The sequence below is a fragment of the Molothrus ater genome, chromosome 20, assembly GCF_012460135.2.
Source record: "Molothrus ater isolate BHLD 08-10-18 breed brown headed cowbird chromosome 20, BPBGC_Mater_1.1, whole genome shotgun sequence".
Lineage (NCBI taxonomy): Eukaryota > Metazoa > Chordata > Aves > Passeriformes > Icteridae > Molothrus > Molothrus ater.
Window position 1 is genome coordinate 1,707,744 of NC_050497.2, and position 22,719 is coordinate 1,730,462.

General features: G+C 50.5%; 1 protein-coding gene across 1 annotated transcript in view; it reads left to right on the forward strand.

Moving 5' to 3' along the window:
• Positions 1–21,324, forward strand: part of NSMF (NMDA receptor synaptonuclear signaling and neuronal migration factor) — a 49,704-nt gene extending 28,380 nt beyond the window's left edge. The window contains 11 exon segments of the mRNA XM_036393813.2: positions 3,206–3,258; positions 5,153–5,242; positions 6,855–6,976; positions 8,731–8,814; positions 9,768–9,801; positions 10,337–10,363; positions 10,366–10,406; positions 11,453–11,532; positions 13,101–13,203; positions 13,567–13,642; positions 15,419–21,324. Coding sequence (XP_036249706.1) covers positions 3,206–3,258; positions 5,153–5,242; positions 6,855–6,976; positions 8,731–8,814; positions 9,768–9,801; positions 10,337–10,363; positions 10,366–10,406; positions 11,453–11,532; positions 13,101–13,203; positions 13,567–13,642; positions 15,419–15,516 — 808 coding nt within the window. The 3' untranslated portion in view covers positions 15,517–21,324.
• Positions 21,325–22,719: the final 1,395 nt, after the last annotated feature.

Genomic DNA, 22,719 nt, shown 5'->3' on the forward strand with positions numbered 1-22,719 from the left:
CTAAAAAGAATAACACAGTATCTGTATAATTGGTTTAAAACTACCATGATCACTTCAGCACTGTTCAAAACCAAGTGGGAGAAAAACATCAGATTTTCTTAGCTGAGAAATTACCAGGCAATATTTTTTCATAGCAACTTCAGAATGGTGAGTTTTTTTCCATCAATAACAAAGAGAAATAAATATCCAAACTAAAGACACTCTAAACAAATAGACAGTGTGCCTTTAAAAAGAGAGATTTCTCAGAATTTGTTAGCCAGAGGCAAGCCTGGTTAGAAAATGGCTTGTGAGTACAGGAGCAGCTGTGAACCTTGGTGGGTTGTGTAGCCAGGAGGGAGGATGGCCTCACCCGAGCCATGTCCCTGCTCCTGCTGAGCACAGTGCAGGGCTGGCAGGGCAGGGGGCCTGGCTGTGCCTGCCCTGTCCCAGAGGGGAGGTGGGACAGCACTGGGGGGCTCTGGCTGCAGGGATTGCTGGCAGAGCCCGGCTCTGTCCTGCAGGGAGTGAGGAGAACCCTGCTGTGGGTTTGGGTGTTTGCTGTGCAGCCCTTGGTGGGTGTTTCAGGGGTTGGATGTTGTCACACAGCCCCTTCAGTGCTGTCCTGGTGTCCAGGGAGGCTGGGATGTGTGGTGTGGCCACAGGGATGCTGCCTGTGGAGTGAGGGATGCCCAGAGCTGTGCCCACTGCAGGAGCAGCCAGAGAGGGGAGTGGGAGAGGTGCTGCCAGGAGTTTGGGCAGTGAAAAGTCTTCTGGGCAGAGTGTGGTGACCCACTGCAGGCAGAGCTGCAGGGTGGAGAGGGACTGCAGTGGCTTGGAGCCCCTCTGGCTGGGATGGGTACCCTGGGGGTGCCATGGGGCCATGCAGACCACAAGGCACACTGGAGCAGAGCTGTTCAGAAAAGGGAGATTTCATCACTGGGACTTGAGGGATTCTGGTTGTGTCATGATGGGTGAAGGGGTCTTGCAAGGGATCAAGTGCCTCAGGGTTCCTGGGGGCAGTTGCAGGAGCCAGGCAGGAAAGCTGGGCAGGTTTGGGGAGCCCCACTGCTGGCAGAGCTGGTTGCAGCTTTTCCAGGTCCTGTCATGCTGACATGCAGGCACAGAGGGGCCTGAGGAGCCAGGCAGCTGAAAGAAGCCCTCAGAAGGATCTAAATGTTCACAGCATGGCCACATTAGGAAGCAGTCTGAGATTTGCATTTCTTTTCTGAAGTGCTGTTTTTTCTAGAAGAAAATAGATGGAGCAAAAGGCCTTTGTCCCATTCTGTGAGGGTTTAGTGCAGTGGTTAACCTTGAACAGTTGGATTCTCCTTGGAGCTGCTCTCAGGGGAGTTTAGGAGATGTATTTAGATGTCTCAAGGGAGAGCCCAAGCTGTCCAGGCAGCTGGGAGCAACGTTCTTCTATGCAAAGGCTGCTTTACCCCTCTTCCTCCAAGGTCTGAAGAAGCTCCTCTGTGGAGAGGACAGCTGAGCATTTAAAAGAAAAGTGGGTTTTACTCCAAAATGCCAAAAGCCCAAAGGATGTGACAGTGGCCTTGGGCAATTAACAGTGGTGCTCAGTGCCTGGTATGATCTCAGGCCCACAACAGACCGTAAAGATTTCCATGTAACATATGTCTGAGACTTCTTTGTGTAAAGAACAGCCCTGGTTCCCTTAAAATGTTGTATTTATTTGGATTTTAATTGAATGCAGTGTAAGTGATGGTGCACCCCAGAAGGCTTTGTACAAAGAGCCAGGCCAGGGGTGTGCCTAAAGGGGCACTTGTCTGATCCACAGCAGTGAATCTTCATGTACCCAAGTAGAGACAAAATAAATCTTTGGGAAACATTAATAGCCCAAGTGTAGACAGAAGTTTGGCATGGAACAATGCTGCTCCCAGCTGCTGGTTTTGCTTCTTGCTGAATTTGGAGCCTGATGACAACAAGGGCTCCCAGGCCAAAGAGGGGAGGTGCAGGAGGTGACGTGGGTGCAGTGCTCTCCCACGAGGACTGTGTTTGTGTAGATCTCCTGGACAGGAGCAGATGGATCTGAGTTTCTCTGAACAATTTCTTGTCAGTGCTGGCAGTGTCTTTTGTTCCAGTCAGTTTGCTGAAGCATCTGCATGGTTGTACCCTGTCCTTACTCATCCCACTAACCTGTGTGTGAGCCAGACAACTTGTGACTTACCCCTCTCACCAGCTGTGGTGTCTGTTGCCTGGTGTTTGCCCTGTGTGTTGGGGGCCACAAAGAATCCAGGAAGGCTCCCCCACTGCAGGGTGCCCAGTGCATGGGCTCTCTGTCATCCTGGGGCTGCACTGTGGGGTGAAGCCACAGTCACTAAATAGGGTTCATGGAGAGGTGACACTGCTCTTGATGCTGCTTCTCCCTGTCTCTTCTGGTGTCCTGTTTGTTCCTGTCCTGTTCCTGTCTCGTGAGTGATGAGAAACTGAGAGAAACTGGTCCCTTGCACTCAGAGGGGCTGGAGAGAATCCCTTGGCCATGGCCTCTGAGGAGCAGCAAGGACATTGTGTTTCACACAGACCTGGCTCTGGGGTGTAGCTGCTCCCCAGGGCTTTCCCCTGGAGCTGTGTGCTCTGCAGCCCCTCTGGACCTGCCTGTGAGGCCAGGGCAGGGCAGCACATGGGGAGAGCAGGCCCGTGGGGACAGACAGCATCCCTGAACTCTGCTGTGCAAGGAGGGAGAACGTGCTTTGGTCCTCCCCAGCTGTGCCTGGAGAGCAGCACGAGCTGCATGGTTACCAACAGCATAGGAGGGGTTTTAGGAGCTGTGTTTGGGAATGAGCACAGCCCCCAGCGTGCAGAGCCTGGGCACCCCACATTCTGCTGGAGAGAGGGGAGCAGTTACTGCTCTTTACCAGGAAAAGAGGGAACACTGCCAGCACGGGCAGCAGTGGGTGTCCTCAGCAAATACAGCACAGGTAAAGCTTAACCAGAGAAAAAGGAAAGCAGCCATGAGCAGGGGGCTGCCCTCTGGGAGCCCACTTGCCCTGAGCCCAGGGAGCTCAGAACAGCCCCACTCAATGAACATCACCATCCCAGCACTAAATCACTGCAGGCTGGGGACCTGGTCTCCAGCTTTGGAATGCCCAGAAGGAAATATACCATCATCCCCACTTTATTTTCTTCCTCCCTGTTTTCACAGTTCTGCTGGGCCCAGGTGTTGCTTCTTGTCACCTTTCTCAAAGGTTGTGTTTGGCCTTTCTTTCAGGAATTTTCGGAAGCACCTCCGCATGGTGGGGAGCCGAAGGGTTAAAGCACAAAGTAAGTGAGCACCTGGAAGTGTGGCTGTGAGGAGCTGGGCTCTGTGGGGTTTGTGGGAATTCTGTCACATGCAACTGTGGGTTGAAAGGACCTGGCTTTGGGCTGGAGAGAGGAATTGACCTGTTGGTGCCATTTCACCCTACAAACAAGAACACCAGGTGGTTGCAAGTGTCCAGGACATGTGGATGCCTGCAGCAGCCTGGGGGCTGTTCCCAAGGACCCTCTGCTGTGGCTGTGGGACATCTCTGGTGCAAGGCATGGAAGGAAAGCTGCAGCATCCTTGTCCCCTGTGTGGATTTTGGTGATCACTGGGGTGGAGGCCAGTGAGGAGAACCTGAGCTGGGAGTTCAGCAGAGCTGCCTGGCCTCTCTGCAGCTGTGACCAGCTGTGGCTCCATGTGCCACACAGCCTGCTGGCTGTCCCCTCCTGCCCTGTCCCACTGTCATCTCCACAGCTGGCCCGGGGGGAGAGTTGCCTGGTGGGAACTGAGATGATGGTGGAAGGAAGAAAGAAGAGGATCAGCGAAGAGATTGGAGCAAGGGGCAAATCAGGGAATGTTATGCCTCACTGGGGAAGAAATCACCTCTTAGGCCTGCAAAGTTGCAGTTCCCTTTCCCTGGTGAAGGCAATAATCCTCCAAAACTTGGTTGGGCAACTCCCTTAGTGCTGTGAAAGTGGTGTAAATAACCTGCTCCTGGGAGCTGAGGATTGCTCCAGAAGAGACAGCATCTTGTTCTTCCCAACCTCCCTGGCCAGGCATCGTGTACAGAGTGCCCACAGCAGAGCATTGCTGAGTTCAGTTTGCATTCTTTCCTTTCTCATGTGCTGTGGGAAGTGATCAGCAAAGAGCTTTGCCCTTTCCAGAGTCTTCATCGGCATCTGAGTTAGCAGTGCCTGACGTGGACAGGGCTTACCTCCGTGAAACTCAGGCGTGCCTCTGCCTCAGGAACTCTTGGGTCATGTTTTCAAAGCTTTCTTTCTGTGCACAGTAGCTAAATGCCTGGGTTTATCTGAAAGCTGAGGATGAAGATCACCTGAAGAACTGAAGACATCATTTGTCTCCCCAGACACCCTCCCTGGCCACACTTCAGCAGGGGACAGGCTGCTCTTGTGATCTGCAGTGAATTCCTGTGCTGCTGTTACTCAATTCCCCGCTGCACACTCTGTCTGCCACCAGAAATAGGTATTAGTGCCCATAAGTGGCTGTTAATCCTGGCATAATGGCTCTCACATGGGCTTGCCAAGTCAGACACGGTGGTTGCCAGTTCCCAGGAATTTGCCTGCGGTGCAGCCGTCTGAGCCAAGCTCCCTGGTTTGTGCTTGGGAAATGCCAGTGCAAACAACACAGCACTCCTTGGGAGGAAAAAAAGCCATGAGTAGTGCTCACAAGAGTGCAGGCAAGCAAAGGCTGAAGGATTTCCTCTTTTGCAACAAAATGTAGAAAGCGTTAGCTTTCCAGAGACATCCCCTCCCTGCTGTTTGGGCCAGCTCTGGCTGGGATGCCAGTAGAACATGAAGGGAGAACTTACTGGAGCACTACAGCTGCCTTCTGGCCATGCAGGTGTTGCAGTGCATATTTCTGTGAGGCCTTGGAATCTGAGCACTTACACTGGGACACTGGACTGGCCCTGGTTAAATTGAGGTTTGAGCTGTGTGCATTTGAGGAGAGATCATCAAGTGTTGTCCTTTTTCTGTGTTCCATGTCCCATCCTGTGCACAACTGGACGCTTGTCTCTGCTGTGTGGAAAGGACTCACGTTTGGCAAATGGAAGGAGCAGCCCAAGGGAGTCTGTGATGTGTGGCTTTGGTGGCAATCTGCTGGATGATTTGTTTGCTGGCAGCAGCAGAGGTGCTTTGGGATCTGTTAATGTCGTGCTCTGGTTTTATCCTTTAGCATTTGCCGAACGGCGTGAGAGGAGCTTCAGCAGGTCCTGGAGTGACCCGACTCCCATCAAAGCTGATTCCTTCCATGACTCTCGAGAAAGTGAGTTCTGAGTCCTTTGAGCTTCCTCCTGTGGGCAAACCCTCCAGCAGTTGTTGACTGGAGTCCCACTGGAGTAACTCCTCTGTGCCCTCTGTCCTGTCTGTGATCCTTTTTTAGTTTCCTGAGATCGGAGCAGGTAACGCTCCAGGTGTATGTACCTGTTCATCTGTGTGTACCTGTATTTATTTGTAGAGCACCACTCATCCAACCTCAGATTATTGAGCAGTTGCCAAAGGGTACCCAGTGGTACAACTCTCTTACAGCCCTCTGTTCCCATCATCCCTTATCCTCTTGGCACCAAAACAACCTCTCTGGAAACTCACCAGTCCAAGGCTGCCTTCACCATAGTGGGGCTAATGTGGCTTCCCATGCAGGAGCCCCTTCTGAGCTCTTTCCTAGCCTGGAATAGCTCAAGAACACAGCTGATGAGATGGAGCTTTGATTTCCTGCACAGGTGATAGCTTGGGGCAATCTGATCTTCATTTGGGCTGCCAGGAATCCCTCTGGGAATCCCCAGTAATGCTGCCGTGTTCTGCTTGAGGGGACTGAGATGCTGTTGTGTTCATTTACAGGAAGGAATGCCAGCATCTGTATTCTTATAAAGGCTGTTTTACACAGATTTTATTGCAAGCCTGTAGGCAGGAGCTTGGTGGATATGAGTTTGCCCATGTTGAAGTGAATTTCACTAATGAAATGACCTGATCTACCAGGTAAGCACGAGATCTGGCCCTGCTAGCTGTAGAAGACCCAGGTTGCAAGGGGAGGTGTATGGAAGGCCAGGTTCACAACATGATCCTGTTGTTTGGCAGTCTGACTCCTCCCTGCTCCCTCAGCTGCCCGGAGGCAGATGGAAAAGCCATGGAAAAGCCATGGAAAAGCCATGGGAAAGCCGTGGTTCACACAGGCTCCAGGCACTGCCCAGCGACACTCGGACATCCCCAAAGGCACAAACAGTGGCACCTCGGTTCTCTTTCCTCAGTCCAGCAACCATCTCTGTTTTTAACCTTTAATGGTCAATTATATTCCTTCCAGATGTTTTTTTCCCCAGGAGGCATTGAAGGTCAACAGGTAAGGTCGATTTGGAGAGCAAGTTCAAGTCTACTGTTGCAATTTGACTGTGTTTGTTGCAGCTGTCCTCACGCACGCTCTAAGACTTCTCTGCCAGGATCAGTCTGACCCACAAGTCAGATTTTCTTTATAATCCCTGAAAAGATGTAGTCAGAGCAGTAATTACTACAAGGAGACCAGCTTTGAAGTCTTTGGACTTTTGCTTATCAGCCTGGCAGTGCTGAAGTGTAGAGAGTCTGTCTGTGTTCTGTCTCCTTCCCCATTTCTGGAGTGACAGGGTGACTGTTGTGACTTAGCATTTGAAAACCAAGCTTGGTGACTGCGAGAGTGATGAAGTTCTGTGACACGTGATGTGAGCTCTCTGTGCACTCTTCATTTGTTCCATGTTTGTCTGTTTGAAGGCACCAGCCCCAGAGTGGTGTCTGTCACTCTGTGGGTGACAAGAGAGCACAAGTGTCGTGGCACCTCTTGTGAGGAAGCTGCCAAGGCAGGATGGAGTGGGGAAGGCTGTTCTGCCCTTGTAATGCTCCCTGTGTTCTGGCAGGCCATGACCTTCAGGATTCCTGCGGGACTCTGGATGGTGACTTTGACTTGAACTGGGAAGCAGAAAAGGAACTTGAAGCCATGGCATGTGACGGAGAAGACTTTATTCCACCAAAAATAATGGTGAGAGTTTCCAGCTCATGCTCTGCCTGTCCTTTCAGTGCTGCTAAGTTCAGGATCTTCATGGGAAGTCTCTTGTATAGGCACAGCATCAGGGGTCTGTGGGGTCACTCAGAGATGAACCAAGACTTGACATAGGCTCAGATCTGTGGTTGCTGGAGGTAGTGCATTGAAATAAAACTAGAAGGAGGGATCTGTAATCCAGATCAGAGCAGGACTGACACCATTGTATTTGCAGAGAATGCCCCTACGAAGGAAGGAATGATGCATCTGACTCCATGTTCTCAGAAGGCTGATTTATAACTTTATTAGACTATATTATATTAAAGAACACTATACTAACTATACTAAAGAATACAGAAAGGATACTTACTGAATGCTAAAAAGATAATAATGAAAACTCGTGACTCTCTCCAGAGTCCTGACACAGCTTGGCCCTGACTGGCCAAAGAGTGAAAACAACTCCCAGCAGAATGCAATGGAACAATCACCTGTGGGTGAACAATCTCCAAACACATTCCACATGAGCACAGCACAGGAGAAGCAAATGAGATGAGAATTGTTTTCCTTTTCTCTGAGGCTTCTCAGCTTCCCAGGAGAAAAATCCTGGGTGAAGGAATTTTTTCAGAGAATGTGAATGCCACATGACACCAACACAGAGCCAAGTTAGCCTGAGGCTTGTTAACCCTGAAAATAGAGACCTGAGCACCACTGCCAGCTCTGCTCCCACACTGGAACGGAGGGGCCTGGAATCACAACAGTTCAGGCTCTGGTGCTGCTGGAGCCAGCTGAGGCTTCAGCCAGAGTTGTCAGGCACTGTCTGACACCTGCAGCCCTGTGCCTGCTGTGCCTGGTGCAGGGCCAGCCCTTGGCTGGACCCTGTGCAGGTCCCACCACACACTGAACACTCCCTAGAGCCAGAAGGAGTTTGCAGGAGTGATCCTCACTGGGATACTGTGGTGTTTCTGAGGGTCCCCAGGATGAGGTGAGAGGTGAAAATCTGACTCCATGTTCTCAGAAGGCTGATGTTATATATTATATTATATTATATTATATTATATTATATTATATTATATTATATTATATTATATTATATATTATATTATATTATATTATATTATATTATATTATATTATATTATCACTATACTAAAGAAAGAGAAGGATACAGACAGAAGGCTTAACAAAAAAGAATAATAAAACCTCATGACTGACTCAGAGTCTGACACAGCTGGCTGTGATTGGTCATTAAGTAAAAACAATTCACATGAAACTAATCAAACATGCTCCTGTTGGTAAACAATGTCCAGACGACATTCCAAAGCAGCCAAACACAGGAGAAGCAAATCAGATAATTTTTATTTACATTTTTCTCTGAGGCTTCTCAACTTCCCCAGGAGAAGAAATCCTGGCAAAGGGATTTTTCAGAAAATACCACGGAGACAGGATACAGCCATCCATGGTGCTGCATGAGCTGCTCCATGCTCTGTGCACCCCAGTGTCCCCTTTCCAGCCTGTTCTGGGCCCAGTGCAGCCTGAGGGCAGAGCTGTGTGCTCATGTGGCACTCAGGGCACTCAGCAGGCCTGGGGGTGCTCTGGGCTGGAAACCTTTCCCTGGGATGTGATAAACTGGGTTAGCTGCTACCTCGAGTCACACCTGAGACCAGCTGAACAGGGCATTGGTTCATGGCCCTTGTGCTTCTGTCCAGACTCTCCTGCCTTCTCCTCATGCTGTTGCACCTTTTTTCCCCTTTGCAGCTCATCTCTTCCAAGGTGCCCAAAGCAGAGTATGTCCCAACCATTATCCGCAGGGACGACCCCTCCATCATCCCCATCCTCTATGTAAGTAAATCCCTTCTGCTGTGATGAGAGCACAAGTCATTCAGACACTTTTTTATTTCCCTAGTTCCTGTTAGGGTGACTCCAAAATGCTGATGTGATTTGGAAAAGCTGTCAGGAAGGGGTTGGGGGTGTGTTGAACCCAGCTTTGGGGTCTGGGGTAGCTTTGTGGGGGCTCAGGTCTAGGTGGAACAGTCAGGTGGGCTGGAAATGGCACATGTGGGCTCTGGGCTCTGCAGCCCAGGCAAGCTGTGTGGGAGGATTGTCAAGGGAAGGCAGGGCAGGCATTGCCAGGCTTTGGGCTCCTCCTTATGCTCATGCTTGGGATAAGCAGCACTCGGAGCTCAGCAGTGAACCACCCACTGTCAGTCATTAATTTAACTCTGACTTTTCCCTGGGAGTCTGGCCTGAGCAGGTGTCTGACACAGCAGTGAGGAGTCATGAGTTTCTTTTTCTAATCACTTAATTTGCAAGGGAGGGTGGGACTGGGAGCCCAGCAAGGTCACTGTCAGTGTGCAGCAGGCTGTGCTGCTGGGGTTTTGCCTTGCTGCTCTTGTCTCTCTTCCTTGGAGGGTTGTTCAGTGCTCCTGATGACCCTGCTGTGGCAGGGGCAGCTGTGTTGGGAGTGCAAGTGTTTGTCAGCCAGCTTGGCCAGGGGTAGAGCCAGAGAGTGGCTGCAAAACATGGGCAAACAGGCATTCCTGATGTTGACTGCATCTCAGGGACAGTCTGTGCTTTGGATGTGTCTGCAGGCTTCAGCTGCAAGCCTTTGGGTGGATTTGATCTTCATGGACTGTTCAGTCTTCAGCTTCTGTGCTGAAATCTGATTTAGGGTGAGGGTTACTGCTAATGGTGTAAATGTGCTCTTAAAGCATCCTTGGAATGGGGTTGTATGGTTATTAGGGAGCTGGTGGAGTGACAGTGAACCTTTACATGTCTTCTCTCTTGGTTTCCAGGACCATGAACATGCCACCTTTGATGACATCCTGGGTACGTCAGTGTTGCCTCCTTTTCTTATTTCCTGTCCATTGCAAATGTAACCATCAATATTTAAGTCACTCAGCTGCCCTTTGCTTCAGCTGCCACTCACAGAGTTGTTTTTGTCACCCCAGTGACCCTGTCAATCAGTTGGCTGCTCTTGGATTTGTGCTGTAATAAGCACTCACTTCTGTGACCTGTTTGCTGTGCTAAACTCGTGGTTTGCAGCAGGGAAACTGAGGCACAGGGCAGCAGCTGCCTGTTCATTGTACCTGAGGTGGGGAGTGGGAGCAGTGACAGAGGACCAGGATGGCTGGGGCTGCTCCAGAGCTGTGGTCACTGTGGTCTGGTGCTGTTCCATCCATCTCTGCCCTGTCACCTGCTGACATTTCCTGCTCCCACAGCATCCTTGGCACGTACTGAGCACCCCCAGCTCAGCTTCCTGCCCTCAGGACTAAGTGTAAAGAAATGAGATTAATTTTGACCTTTGTCCATGGTTCATCTTTTCCAACATGTTTTGTTTGGTTGGGTTTTTTTTTTTTTTCAGAGGAAATAGAGAAGAAGCTGAACATTTATCGAAAGGCTGCAAAATCTGGAAGATGCTGATATTTTGCCAGGTACATGAAAGTTGTAAAGCACTTGGGTGATTTGTTACAAATTTGTCATTTTCTGTGGGGAAAGTGATGTAGAGGAACCAATATTCCAAAGTCAGCTTCCATTAAAGTCACTGCCAAGGCACAGCTTTCACTTCCCATTTCCCAGACATGCAGCAATCTCAAGTTGCTGTGACAGCAGGAAATCAAATCTGATTTAGTGAGGCCAAGTCAAGAGCTGGGCTGATTCTCTCAAGGAACCCCAGAAAATCCAGCATCAGCACTGACCTAGAAAGGATTCCAGAGACAGGAACAAACACTTGCAGTGTCATAGTTATGGTTTCCATCCAGCTTCAGTGTGACAGTGACAGTGGTTGTGGCCAGACTGGCAGATGGCTCAGCTGGGAGCTGGAAGCCAGAGGATGCAGGAGAGGGGTCAGGCTGGAGCTGGGGCTGGGACAGTCCAGGCCCTGCTGCATTTGGGGGGTGCTGGGGATTTCCTTCCCAAGTTTGCTGTTCCTGCTGGTGGTCAGCTGTGGGCTTCCCCAGCAGCTGTGTCATGAGAAGTGGGATGGGTGACCTGCCTGAGCTCCCTCCACGTGCCCTAGTGCGGCAGAGGAGCAGCTTTGCTGCACACTGACCCGGAGGTTGTGACTTTTAGTGTTGCTGGTGCTGTGTCAGTCTGTTCATGCCTCCTGCTGCCCCAGTCCAGTTCCTCTGCAGTGCCAGCCCTTCCTGCAGTCCCTGCTGTGCTCAGCTGCTCCTCTGCCCACCCCCAGCATCCCCAAGTGACAGGGACTTTCTCGCCTTCCCTGTTACTCTCCAGCCACCCACAATGGCGTTTTAAATCTATTTTTGTGCCTTTCTAGAGTGATGTGGGCACGGAGCAGCAAAAAGCACGGAACGCAGCCCCCAGCACGCTGCCCGTGTGTGGATGGCCCTGGGCGTGTCTGCACTGCAGGGCTGCCCTGCTCTCTTGTGGCACTTCTGGGAATGGCTGGGCAGGACAGGAACTCATCCAGGGTCTGTGCAAAGGGGTTTCCATCTGTCTGTCTGTCTGTCTCTTGCAGGGAGGCCCCGGGCACTTATACTTGTTAAAGAACAAAGTCGCCACTTTTGCCAAAGTGGAGAAGGAGGAAGATCTGATCCTGTGAGTGGCTGTGCTGTGTTCTGGCCTTGCATGGTCTTTCTCTGCTGGATTTGCTCAATGTTTGCAGCACATGGTGGAACAAGAGAAGTGAAGGGAGCTGGGGTGGTTTGGTCAGGGGATGAGGGGGCTGAGGAGGCACTGAATAGCAGCTCACAGCTCATTCAGGGTGACAGCAAAGGTGGCAGAGCTGAGCTCATCCCTGGGGTGCTGCAGCCCTGTCACCAGGAGATTTATTCTTGTATCAATTTAGTGTCTCTGTGGATAGAGACTGTCAAAAAAGGAGGGATAAAAAGATATTTCTTCTACTGAAAACAGCCTTGCTGACCAGAAATGAGAACATGCACCTCGAGCCTGTGGTGCTGTGATACCCTTGCTAAGCTGGTGGCTATGGCAGAAATCCAGGGTGTTCCCCCACAGCTGACTCTGGCCAGGGGGAAATGGAATTTGTCTCTGCAAAGCCTGCTCAAAGTCCAGTCTGTTACTGAGGAGGCTTTTCACTAACGTGCCAGCCTTCAGCTGGGAGTGCTGAGCAATTTTGCTGCTCCTTGCAGAGAGTAAAGCTTTGCCTGTTTTGCTGCCTACTCGCTTGTGCTGGCTCAAGCTTGCTTGGCTAACAGTGCCTGGCTGTGGGGGGAGGATGTACACCAACCTGTTCCTACACAACTTTTTGTTGGCATGAGAACTGAGCATTAAAATCAACATCTGCCCAGGCATCTCGTGCCCTGGCACAAACACTGGCTGTGGAATTCTCCAGCACGTGTGCACATCCAGGATTCTGAGCACATCCCAGGCATAGCTGCTCCCAAGCTGATAAATCAGGGATCTGCAGAGAGCTGTGAACACACAGCTGGAAGTTGGGGAGCTTGGAAGTGAATGTCTCCATCCAGCTTGTGTGTCCTGGGAGGCAGTGCTGGGGAAAGCTGAGGCTGCAGTCTGGTTTAAACACCCATGAGGAATTTCTGGGCTTTGGAGCCCCCCAAAGTTGCTCCAGCCCTCTGCCCAGGGGAGGGGGTTGTGTTTCACATCCCTCAGGCACCAATGCCTGGTCACAGTCACTGCACATCAAGGGGGGGTGACTGTGAGCAGCACCAAGCACGGGCTGACATGGAGCTGCCTGGGCTGTATTGTCTCACTCAGAACAATCTCTGCAGCTGTTCCCTGCTGATTTCATGCCCTGGAAATGAACCAGTGCACTGATAAGCCTCGTGTTCAGAAAGGGCAGTTGTTGATAGAAATGGGAGAGAGGAAGCTGGAGGGGACGCTTGGTGAAGCTGTCACTCCAGAAGCACTCCTGAGGGACTTTGCTCCCTTCTCCTCACCTTGGAGCTCCCTTGGCTCGATGGGCTGCTCCTCCTTCTCTGCCACATGACTTGGACCTGCTCCTCAGGTCCTGGCTCTGCTCCTGTTCTTCCTTGTCTGGGATCCAATGGCTCTTCCTGAGCAGTTTCCTGCCCAGGGTACAAACCTTGGGCCCTGGCTGAGTGCTGTTACACATGTCCTTGGCATTAATCATGCCTATGAGGAAAGATTTTTTTTTTTTTTTTAATGATGTGTTCTGTTTTTTCCAGCTTCTGGAAGAGGTTGAGCAGGCTGATGAGTAAAGTCAATCCTGAACCAAATATCATCCACATCATGGGCTGCTATGTTCTTGGAAACCCCAATGGGGAGAAGGTAGGGGCCTGTGGGTCACCCCTGGAATGTCTGCTGGGCCCAGGGAGGCCAGAGTCACACTGGGAGCTCTAAACCTGCCTCCTCTGCTGGTTGGGAATGTGCTGCTGTCCTGTGTGTGGAGCTGTGAGTGGGAGAACCCTCTGGACTGTGGGGCAGGGGAGGAAGGATTAGTGATGTGCAGGACAAGTAATGAAACCTTTGAGGAGAGGAGTTGTTCAAAGCACTTGGTTTATTTATTTACTGGTGAGATAGATGTTTTAAAGGATGTGGGTGAAAGGTTTTCCAGAACAAAGATGGGCAATTCTGGGTGCTCAGGAGTCATCATTGCTTTCAGCTGTTAACTCTGGTATGTTTTCCTTTCAGCTATTTCAGAATCTGAAAAACTTAATGAATCCTTATAGGGTTGCCTTTGAGTCTCCACTTGAACTATCAGCTCAAGGTAATTTATTTCCTGTACAAAGACACACAGACACCCCTTGCTAACCAGTCTGCCTCCTTTGGGGAGCATCTTCATGAAAAAGCAGTTTTGACTCCCTTAAGTCCTGCCATGGTCTTTGTTTTGCTTGTAACCACCTTGTGTAGCTCAGCTGCTGCCCCTTGCAGTTCCTGCATGTGTTCACCTTTCAAATGCCCTGTTTGTTGTGCCTGAGGGTCCTGGCAGTGCAAAGGAGGAGACAGCTTTCCAGGCTGGGTGCAGGAGAACCCATCATTATTAGGGCATGAGGAGTCTGTAGAGGAAATGCACATGGAGCAGAACCTTCCTGTAGCCAGGTGTGCTGGGGTCCCTTCTCCAGAGCTCAAACCACTGGCACCAAGTGAATTGTGTCAGTAAGCAACTGGGATATGGCCCATCAGAGCCATTCTACAGCTCAGTCTGCTGGCCCTTTTCCCTTTTTTTTTTTTTTCCTGTAGCTCAAGATATTTCAAGAAGCTCTACAGGATGTTTCCTGTTCAATGTCAGTAATTCACAGTGCAGTTTCACAGGTGACACATTCTGAATTTGCCCTTTTATCTTTGCTCTAGTTCTTGGCTAATAAAACCATGCAGGATTCAGCTGTAAGTGCTTCTCTGCTGCCCACAGCTCTGGTCTCAGCACTGATGGGTTTTTCTTACCTCCCTTCACTCTCAGGAATGTGCAGGAGTTGAGCACATTGGTGCTCAACTGTGCAGAGTCACAGAGCTCACAGAATCAGTCACAGACTGGTTTGGGTTGGAAGGGACCTTCAGACTCCCCCAGTTCCAGCCCATCCACGGGCAGGGCCACCTCCCTCCAGCCCAGGCTGTTCAGTTCCCTGTGCATGATCAGTTCAGCTGCACATGGTGCCTGCACAGGAGCAAACAGGCTGGGATGTGTCCAGGAGCAGCTTGCAGGGAAATTCCTGGGTTTGTGGGCAGCTCAGCAGGCCAGGCAGTGGGTTCTGTGTGCAGGCATTAGAGCAGCTCAGCTTTCAGGAGGCTGGGCTGAAGAATACGTCTGAATTTATCCCCTCGATCAGTCTGGGACATGCTAAGAGTGTACCCTTGTAATCCTTTGCAAAGTCATCTAAAACTAATCTTAATCAGGCCTCACAAGTGAAAATCCCCTCCTTGAGCCCTGTCTGAGTGCAGGGTTGTTTGCCCTTGTGTTTTCAAATGCCCCTCCTGGCTGCCTGTGAGATCCCCTTCAGTCAGGGGGGCTGGGGGGCACAGCTGGCCCTGGTGTGTGCTGTGAGCTCATTGCTGTGAGCTCAGACAGGGGCAGGACAGGGATGGCCTGGTCGTTTAAAAAAATGTATTTTTTAATTTGGATTTTCAGTGTTAATTAGTTTTAGTGTTTCTTTACAAGGAGTTAACTCTTGTTTTACAGCTTCTGAAGTCCCTGTGCCTCATGCAGGCTGTGGCTGATCATCTCCAGCCCCCAGCTCCCCTCAGCCCTCAGAGCAGAGAGGTCAAAGTCTGGAGACAGACTTTGTGCTCAGTTCCTGCTCCCAGGAACAAACCCTGCCAAGGGATTACAGGGAGCTGTTCATGGTTGAGGAGATCTGAAAAGATCTTTGGCTCTCACGGGCCCCTCCACGTGCCCAGTGTCAGCATTTGCCATGGATGTGTCCCTGTGCCCACGCTGGGCTGGGGTTTGTGCTGCTGTGTGCTGTCACCTCTCCCTCGTGCTCCTTTCAGGGTGTGACCCTCTGTGCTCCTTTCAGGGTGTGACCCCTCTGCCTGGTTTCACTTCTAGGTAAGCAAATGATTGAGACTTACTTTGACTTCCGCCTTTACCGCCTCTGGAAGACCCGCCAGCACTCCAAACTGTTGGATTACGATGACATTTTATGAGCTGGAGAAGCCTTTGCAAGAGGAAGCTCATCACCAGTGTCCAAGAAGTCATGCTTTATTGCAGAGAGACTTTTTTATTGGCACGGGGAGCCCTTCACAGCCCTACAGGAGGCAGCAGTGCTAAAGGGAGGGAAGGAGGAGCCCTCGGAAGCGTCGGCAGGAGAAGGCTCCTGGGCCAAGAGAGACTGGAGGGAAGGGGGTGACAGTGACACCTCGCTGGCCTCAGTCCGAGCCCCGGGCCTCAGGAGGAGCTGTGTGAAACGAGGACAGGATGGAGTTCCTGGCAGAACTGAGCTGTTTTGGGTCAGAATGGGCCAGATTTGATTCCAGGTCCTTTTAAAGACTTTTGAAGCTCAGGTTTTCTTACAAAAAAACCCACACAAACCCAATTAACCCATGCACTACAGTGAAGAAGTCACCAGAGCACAGAGGGAGCAGGGGCTTGTCCTGGTGGGACTTTCTGTGCTGGGAGTCCTGGAGAGCAAGGACTGCTACACCTACTCCTGCAAGCTTAGAGCAAGATGATCCCATTTCCATGTGAATATATACTGGGATATAGAATTGAAATCTTCTTTTTTGTTTGTTTGTTTTGTTTAATAGAAAATAAGTGCAATTTTTATAGCGAGGGAGGGGGATAAAATCTCTCCTGATATTTAATTAGTTAAAAATAACACACCATAACCAATAGATGAGGTATTTTTGGTCTGCTTGAAAATATATTCAGAATGGTAATATATCTTCTGTAGACATATTTAATCACCAGCAAACATGGTTTTAACATAAGTTAGCAGACCCTGCATGTCTGCTGCATTGGTTTGGTTCCTTTCAGAGTAGCTGTGCTGCACTACCTGTACGTGCTCTCACCAATGTGTAGTTCTCCTCCAGTTAGCCACAACTTCATTACTTTCTATTTTGCTGCTTGCAAAACTATGGAACTTTAGTTTTGCTGAAATACTTTAGGTTAGAAACACGGGACCTGGCTGGGAATCCTCTGTCAGGCTCGCTTTGGTATAAAAAAGAATTAGAAATTAATAGCCATGGTAATTAATTGTTCATGCCAGTGTTTTGCTGTGTGTTGGGAGAGGAGCTCTCTTCCTGTGTGGAGACCCCTCTGAGGGGGCTGAGCACTGAGGCATTTGGGAGAATGCTTCTGGAGGGACACAGCACAGGCTTGGAGCATGAGTCTGACTCTTTGTTCACTTGATTGCCAGTTGTTTGTGCATAACCCACCCCTTTTCCCTGACCTGTGTCTTGGTCTGAGCTGCTCAGCCCCTCCCTGTGGAGGACAGAGAAAACCCTGAGCTCTGTCAGAGCAGCCTGAGAACCCAGGTCTGTACTTGATATTTGATGGTACCTTTTGGAATCTATTTATTTTTTGTTTGGTTGGGTAAGGGGGTGCTTTTTTGGTTTTGGGAATGGGGCTTTTTTCACATTCTGCTGTCCTTTCAGAGGACAAATAGTACTTAGAGTCTATGTAGGTCACTGGCAATTCTGGGAGGTGACACAAGTTATTTCTTTGACAAGCAAGGGAGGGAACAGGGAAGGATTACCTTATTTTCCTGATTTCCTGCTATCTCAAATTTGTTGATTGTGAAGTGAAGGAAAATAGATGTACAAATTTTCTTTTAACTACTTACAAAGAGAACTTGGTGTTCTGATCTGTAGAGTCCTCCTTCCCCTGTGCCATACCTGTGGTTGTGATTTTGGGGAGCAGGCCCCTGGCTAGAACTGCTGAACCCTTTACATTTAGAGCAGTTTTATAGCAAAACTTTTGAAGAAATAATGTACATACAGTAAGGAGAGGAATGGGTGGAGAGAGGTATTTAAAGTCACTGAAAGCCACACAGACAGGTGTGGGCTGTTGCCTCCCCCAGGTTGGGAGCTTTGGTAGCCACATCTCATCCCTGGACTCAGTCAGCTTTGCCAGACTTACAGTGAAGGGGAGAACAGGCACCAGTCTGTAGCTTTTGGAAGAAAATTATGCCAGATATAAAAGAAAAAGAACCCCAAATTTATGCCAATTACTGTTTGACATTGGAGCTTCCACCAGCTCTGTGTGAGAGGTGGGAGCCAGAGGTGCACTGAAAGCACAAAGTCATGTTATCTGGAGAAGGAAATGCTTGTGGGAAGATTAAAATGCTGACACAAAACTCTCTCCCTTTCTGACCCTTTCACCTCCTAACTGGAGACAGGCAAACTGTTCTTCCTTTCTCAAATCCCAATTCAGTGAACTTGGTAGCATGAATGTAGCATTGTGCAACTATTGAAAATCTTATTTAACCCCCAAAGGGCCCATTTATGTATCCACTTGAGTGATTTCTCTGTAGAATTGTTGTATATCCTCACTGACCACTTGTAGTACTTGGGGTGCAAAGTAGAAGGTAGATTGTACAGTAATTTCTGTGTTGGAATGGACATTATGGACTGTTCTCCTGGTGCAGTTTATGGGATATGACAACTGATGAATGCATTTCCCTCCAAAGATCTATATTCCTCATAGCTTGTGATGTTTATGACATGAACATATTTTTTCCTTTCTTTGTAGCATTCATATGCCTAAAGAGATGAAATTCTCTCAGAGCTGTGACTGGAATAGAGTTGTGATGTTTGATGTCCTGTGTGCAGCAGCATCCTTGGAGTTAACCACTGGTGACAGAGGAAAACACTTTTATTCCCTTTTTTCACTGGTGGAGTTTTTCAGGTGGCTGCTGGGAAGGGAAGGGGTTAGCAGAGGCAAATAAAAACTGTAATTATTTTAAAATTTAGAGATAAAAATAGAGCCTGGAAGTTCCTCAGTGAGACCAGCCTGTAAAGGATGAGCCCAGCATGGTCCCAGCCAGGACAGCTCCAAGGCCCTGTGTGTTCCTCACCCCCTGTGCTCCTGCAGCATCCCCTGGAGGTTCTGGGGCTGCCCCAGTGCCCTGCCTGGGGCAGCTGTGGACAATCTGCCATCCCACTCCTGCCTGTTCCTTCAGCTCTCAGCACCCTGCTCTCGGGGTGTGTCTGAAACCACTTCTGTCCTGTGCCTCCAGCAGCTCCGTGTGCCTGGGCTGAGCAAAGAGCAGCTCCCTCCCCACTGCCCTGTCCCACCAGGGAACTGCTGCTCCTCTCTGCTGCTCCTCTGTGCCCTGGAGCTGCCTTCAGCAGGGGCAGGAGGGTGGGGACACCTGGACCACTTGAGCAGCAGATGAAACCCAGGTGGCTGAGCTGGGTGCCAGCCCTGGCTGTTCACCAGCCACGGGTGGGGTTTGTGCTGCCCTTGCTGGAGGCAGTGGTGGACGTGACCCCCAGCCCATGCCTGGGTAAATGTGTTACCACATTTACCTGTTCCATGTGATAAATGTGCTATCACATTTACCTGTTCAGTGTGATAAATGTGTTATCACATTTACCTGTTCCATGTGATAAATGTGCTATCACATTTACCTGTTCCATGTGATAAATGTGCTATCACATTTACCTGTTCCATGTGATAAATGTGTTATCACATTTACCTGTTCCATGTGATAAATGTGCTATCACATTTACCTGTTCATGTGATAAATGTGCTATCATATTTACCTGTTCCATGTGATGTGTTATCACATTTACCTGTTCAGTGTGATAAATGTGCTATCACATTTACCTGTTCCGTGTGATAAATGTGTTATCACATTTACCTGTTCCATGTGATAAATGTGCTATCACATTTACCTGTTCATGTGATAAATGTGCTATCACATTTACCTGTTCCATGTGATAAATGTGTTATCACATTTACCTGTTCAGTGTGATAAATGTGGTAACACATTTACCTGTTCCATGTGATAAATGTGTTATCACATTTACCTGTTCTGTGTGATAAATGTGTTATCACATTTACCTGTTCCATGTGATAAATGTGTTCTCACATTTACCTGTTCCATGTGATAAATGTGTTATCACATTTACCTGTTCATGTGATAAATGCCTTATGGCCTGGGCTGGCAGTGTCACCTCAGGAGAGGAGGGGGCAGGAGGGGCCTCAGCTGTCCCAGCCCTGCTCCTCAGCCTGGCTCAGTGCTGGCAGTGCCCCCAGGATGTTCTCTGGTGCCTGCAGGGAACGTTCTCTCACCTGGAGAGGCCTGGGGGATCACAGGCTCTGTGCATGTGGCCCTTTCAGAGAGGCTTTTCTCTTTTCCTCTTGTGTGGCTGGGAAGGAAAGGGAAGAAGAAAATTCAAGTTACCCATGGGATATAGAAATAGGTAGAAACAAATAAAGCTTTTTGCACCTCTGCTCATGCTGCAGCCACCAGCTTCCCTTTGCAGCTGACCTCCAGGCCTGGGGTGGGAAACATGCATTCCCAGATAATCCCTTCCTGTGTTAAACAAAAGCAGAAAAATCCTTGTAGCTCCAGCAAAACATCTGACTGCAAAAGGCACCGAGCCAGCTCATCCTGCCTGTGTGAGGACTCTGCTGTGGGATCCCACCTGCTCCCACCCCTGGAGCCACCAGAGCCAGTGAAGGGGCTTGGCCTCTGTGCAGGGAACTCCAGGAAGGAATTTATTCATTCCTCAGCCTGGGCTTGCTGCCTGGAGCTCAGCACAGGGTTCCTGCTCCCAGTGGTGTGTCCATGTGCTCCCAGTGGTGTGTCCATGTGCCCCCGTGTCCTCGCCCCCGGGCTCTGTCCCAGCTCTGGGGGATGCTCCCTGTGCAGGAGGTGTGAGCTGGGATGTGGTGTCAGCACCGCTCGGGATCTGCCCAGAGCCACCCCACAAACAGCTCCTGCTGCTGCTGCTGCTGCCTCGCTGACCTGTGCCTGGCAGTTCCTGCTCCCAGCTCTGCTGGCAGGGCTGCTCTGCACCCTCAGCAGCACCAGTGGGGTTGGCTGAAGGAATGGAAAATGCTGGTTATAAACAGCCAGCCTGGCAGGATCTGGGAGCGTGCCCTTAATCCCAGCCCCATTCTTAATCCCACTGGAGGTGGAATGCCAGGCTCGCTCTGCTCTCTTGGTCTAAATGTAAACATTCAGCCTCTCACAAGCTGGTTTGAGTCACACTCAGATATTTTTCATAAGATACGTTACTGTGTGAATGAGAAAACCCTTCCAGGGCCCTTCCAGCTGGCACCTGCTGGCAGAGCCCTCCTCCAGGGATGTGCTGGGCTGTGCCCTCCTTCCCAGGGAACCAGGCCCCACTGCCAGGGTGGGCTCAGGTAAAGCTCAGCTCAGGTCAAGCTGAGTTGCTCTGTGCTCTGGGTTTTGCTGTGCCAGTCCCTGGAGCTGGGGACAGCCCTTCCCGAGGATCCCAGTGTCCTGGGGGCTATTGAGTGGTGATACCATTTTCCACATCATCTGTAAAGACTTTGTGATCCTGTATTTTGTCCCACTGACTACAGCCTACCCCTGGCTTTCTGCATCTTCCATGGAAGTGTTTTCTAATTCTCATTCTGGAAACACAAGCCAAAGTCAACTGGAAACTGTTACTGGCAAGTCATCCTGGTAATGATCTCCTCTGTGGGAGCTGAGGGTGTAATGGGGGGTTGAAGGGCCCTGACCCTGACTGGGATCATTGTTATTCCCAGGTGATCCTGCTGTGTCACGGGCACAGCTCATGGTAAGATAACCTCTGCTGGGGCAGTGCATGATCTATCAAAGAGCACCAGGAACCAGCAGTAGCTTTGGTTCAGAAATAACTTCAGCCCAATTTACTGCCAGTCAGTGTGAGAAATGTAAAGAGTGAAAGGAATAAACATTGTGGACATTAAATGTAAAGAATCCATCTGAAGAGAAACTACATTGCTTTTTTCCATAAATGTTTAGTAAATATTAAAGAACTAATGCAACCTAATATTTTTTTCACAGTATTGTATTGCTTTTAGAGTATCCATAAAAGTTACACAGATAAGAACAGATAAGACCCATCACAGGGTGTTGCCCTGTGTTCTGAGAATGGGGATCATTAACTCAGTTCTTTGGGCATTCCAAACTTCCTTATCTCAGCATCCCAGTGGCCTGATGATAATCACAGCACGAGTGCCCTGTAAACCTTTAGCAGGAGGAGCCTCTCCACCTGCCCTGCTGAGCTGAGAGACCCCCAAGCACCCGATGGAGCCACGTGCTGGTCCCCTGTCCCCAGTGCAGGTCCCCTGTCCCCAGTGCAGGTCCCCTGTCCCCAGTGCTGGTCCCCTGTCCCCAGTGCTGGTCCTGTGTCCCCAGTGCTGGTCCCATGTCCCCAGGGGCTGGTCCTGTGTCCCCAGTGCTGGTCCCCTGTCCCCAGGGGCTGGTCCTGTGTCCCCAGGGGCTGGTCCTGTGTCCCCAGTGCTGGTCCTGTGTCCCCAGTGCTGGTCCCCTGTCCCCAGGGGCTGGTCCTGTGTCCCCAGTGCTGGTCCCGTGTCCCCAGGGGCTGGTCCCCTGTCCCCAGTGCTGGTCCCGTGTCCCCAGTGCAGGTCCCCTGTCCCCAGTGCAGGTCCCATGTCCCCAGTGCAGGTCCTGTGTCCCCTGTGCTGGTCCCATGTCCCCAGTGCTGGTCCCATGTCCCCAGTGCTGGTCCTGTGTCCCCAGTGCTGGTCCTGTGTCCCAGGTGCTGGTCCCGTGTCCCCAGTGCAGGTCCCCTGTCCCCTGTGCTGGTCCTGTGTCCCCAGTGCTGGTCCCCTGTCCCCAGTGCTGGTCCCCTGTCCCCAGGGGCTGGTCCTGTGTCCCCAGTGCTGGTCCCCTGTCCCCAGTGCAGGTCCCATGTCCGGGGTGCCCCTGCTGTGCTCTTTCCCCTCTCTTTGGCCTCACCCTCGGGCACAGCCCCTGCCCTGCTCCCCACTCTCCTGCCAGGGCTGCAGGGATGTGTTGGGTTGTGCTTGGGGAATGTTTCTCACTGGGTGACTGAGCTGCTGCTGAGGCTGTGGGCTGCTCACTGGGCTGCTCACTGCCACCATCCCCTGGTTCAGGACCAGCTCAGATGCACGCTGGGTGGATTCAAAAACCTTGAGTGAAGAAAAGTGGGGGGTTATGAGATAATTGGCTTCTAATTTGTATTTTTAGTGCTAATTCCCATTGCAGTAATACAGACCCACCTACAAGGTGCTGTAAAGGTGGAGCTGGTGCAGAGCTGGGAATTCAAGGACAGGGATCTTTGCCCTTACCTTTGCAATGCCCTAAAACCCTCAGAGATAAAGGCAGCCAGCTGAGGCCCCTGAGCAGGGATCCTGCTCCCTGCTGTGTGCCCCTGTGCTCAGACCTGACTTTGCAGGGG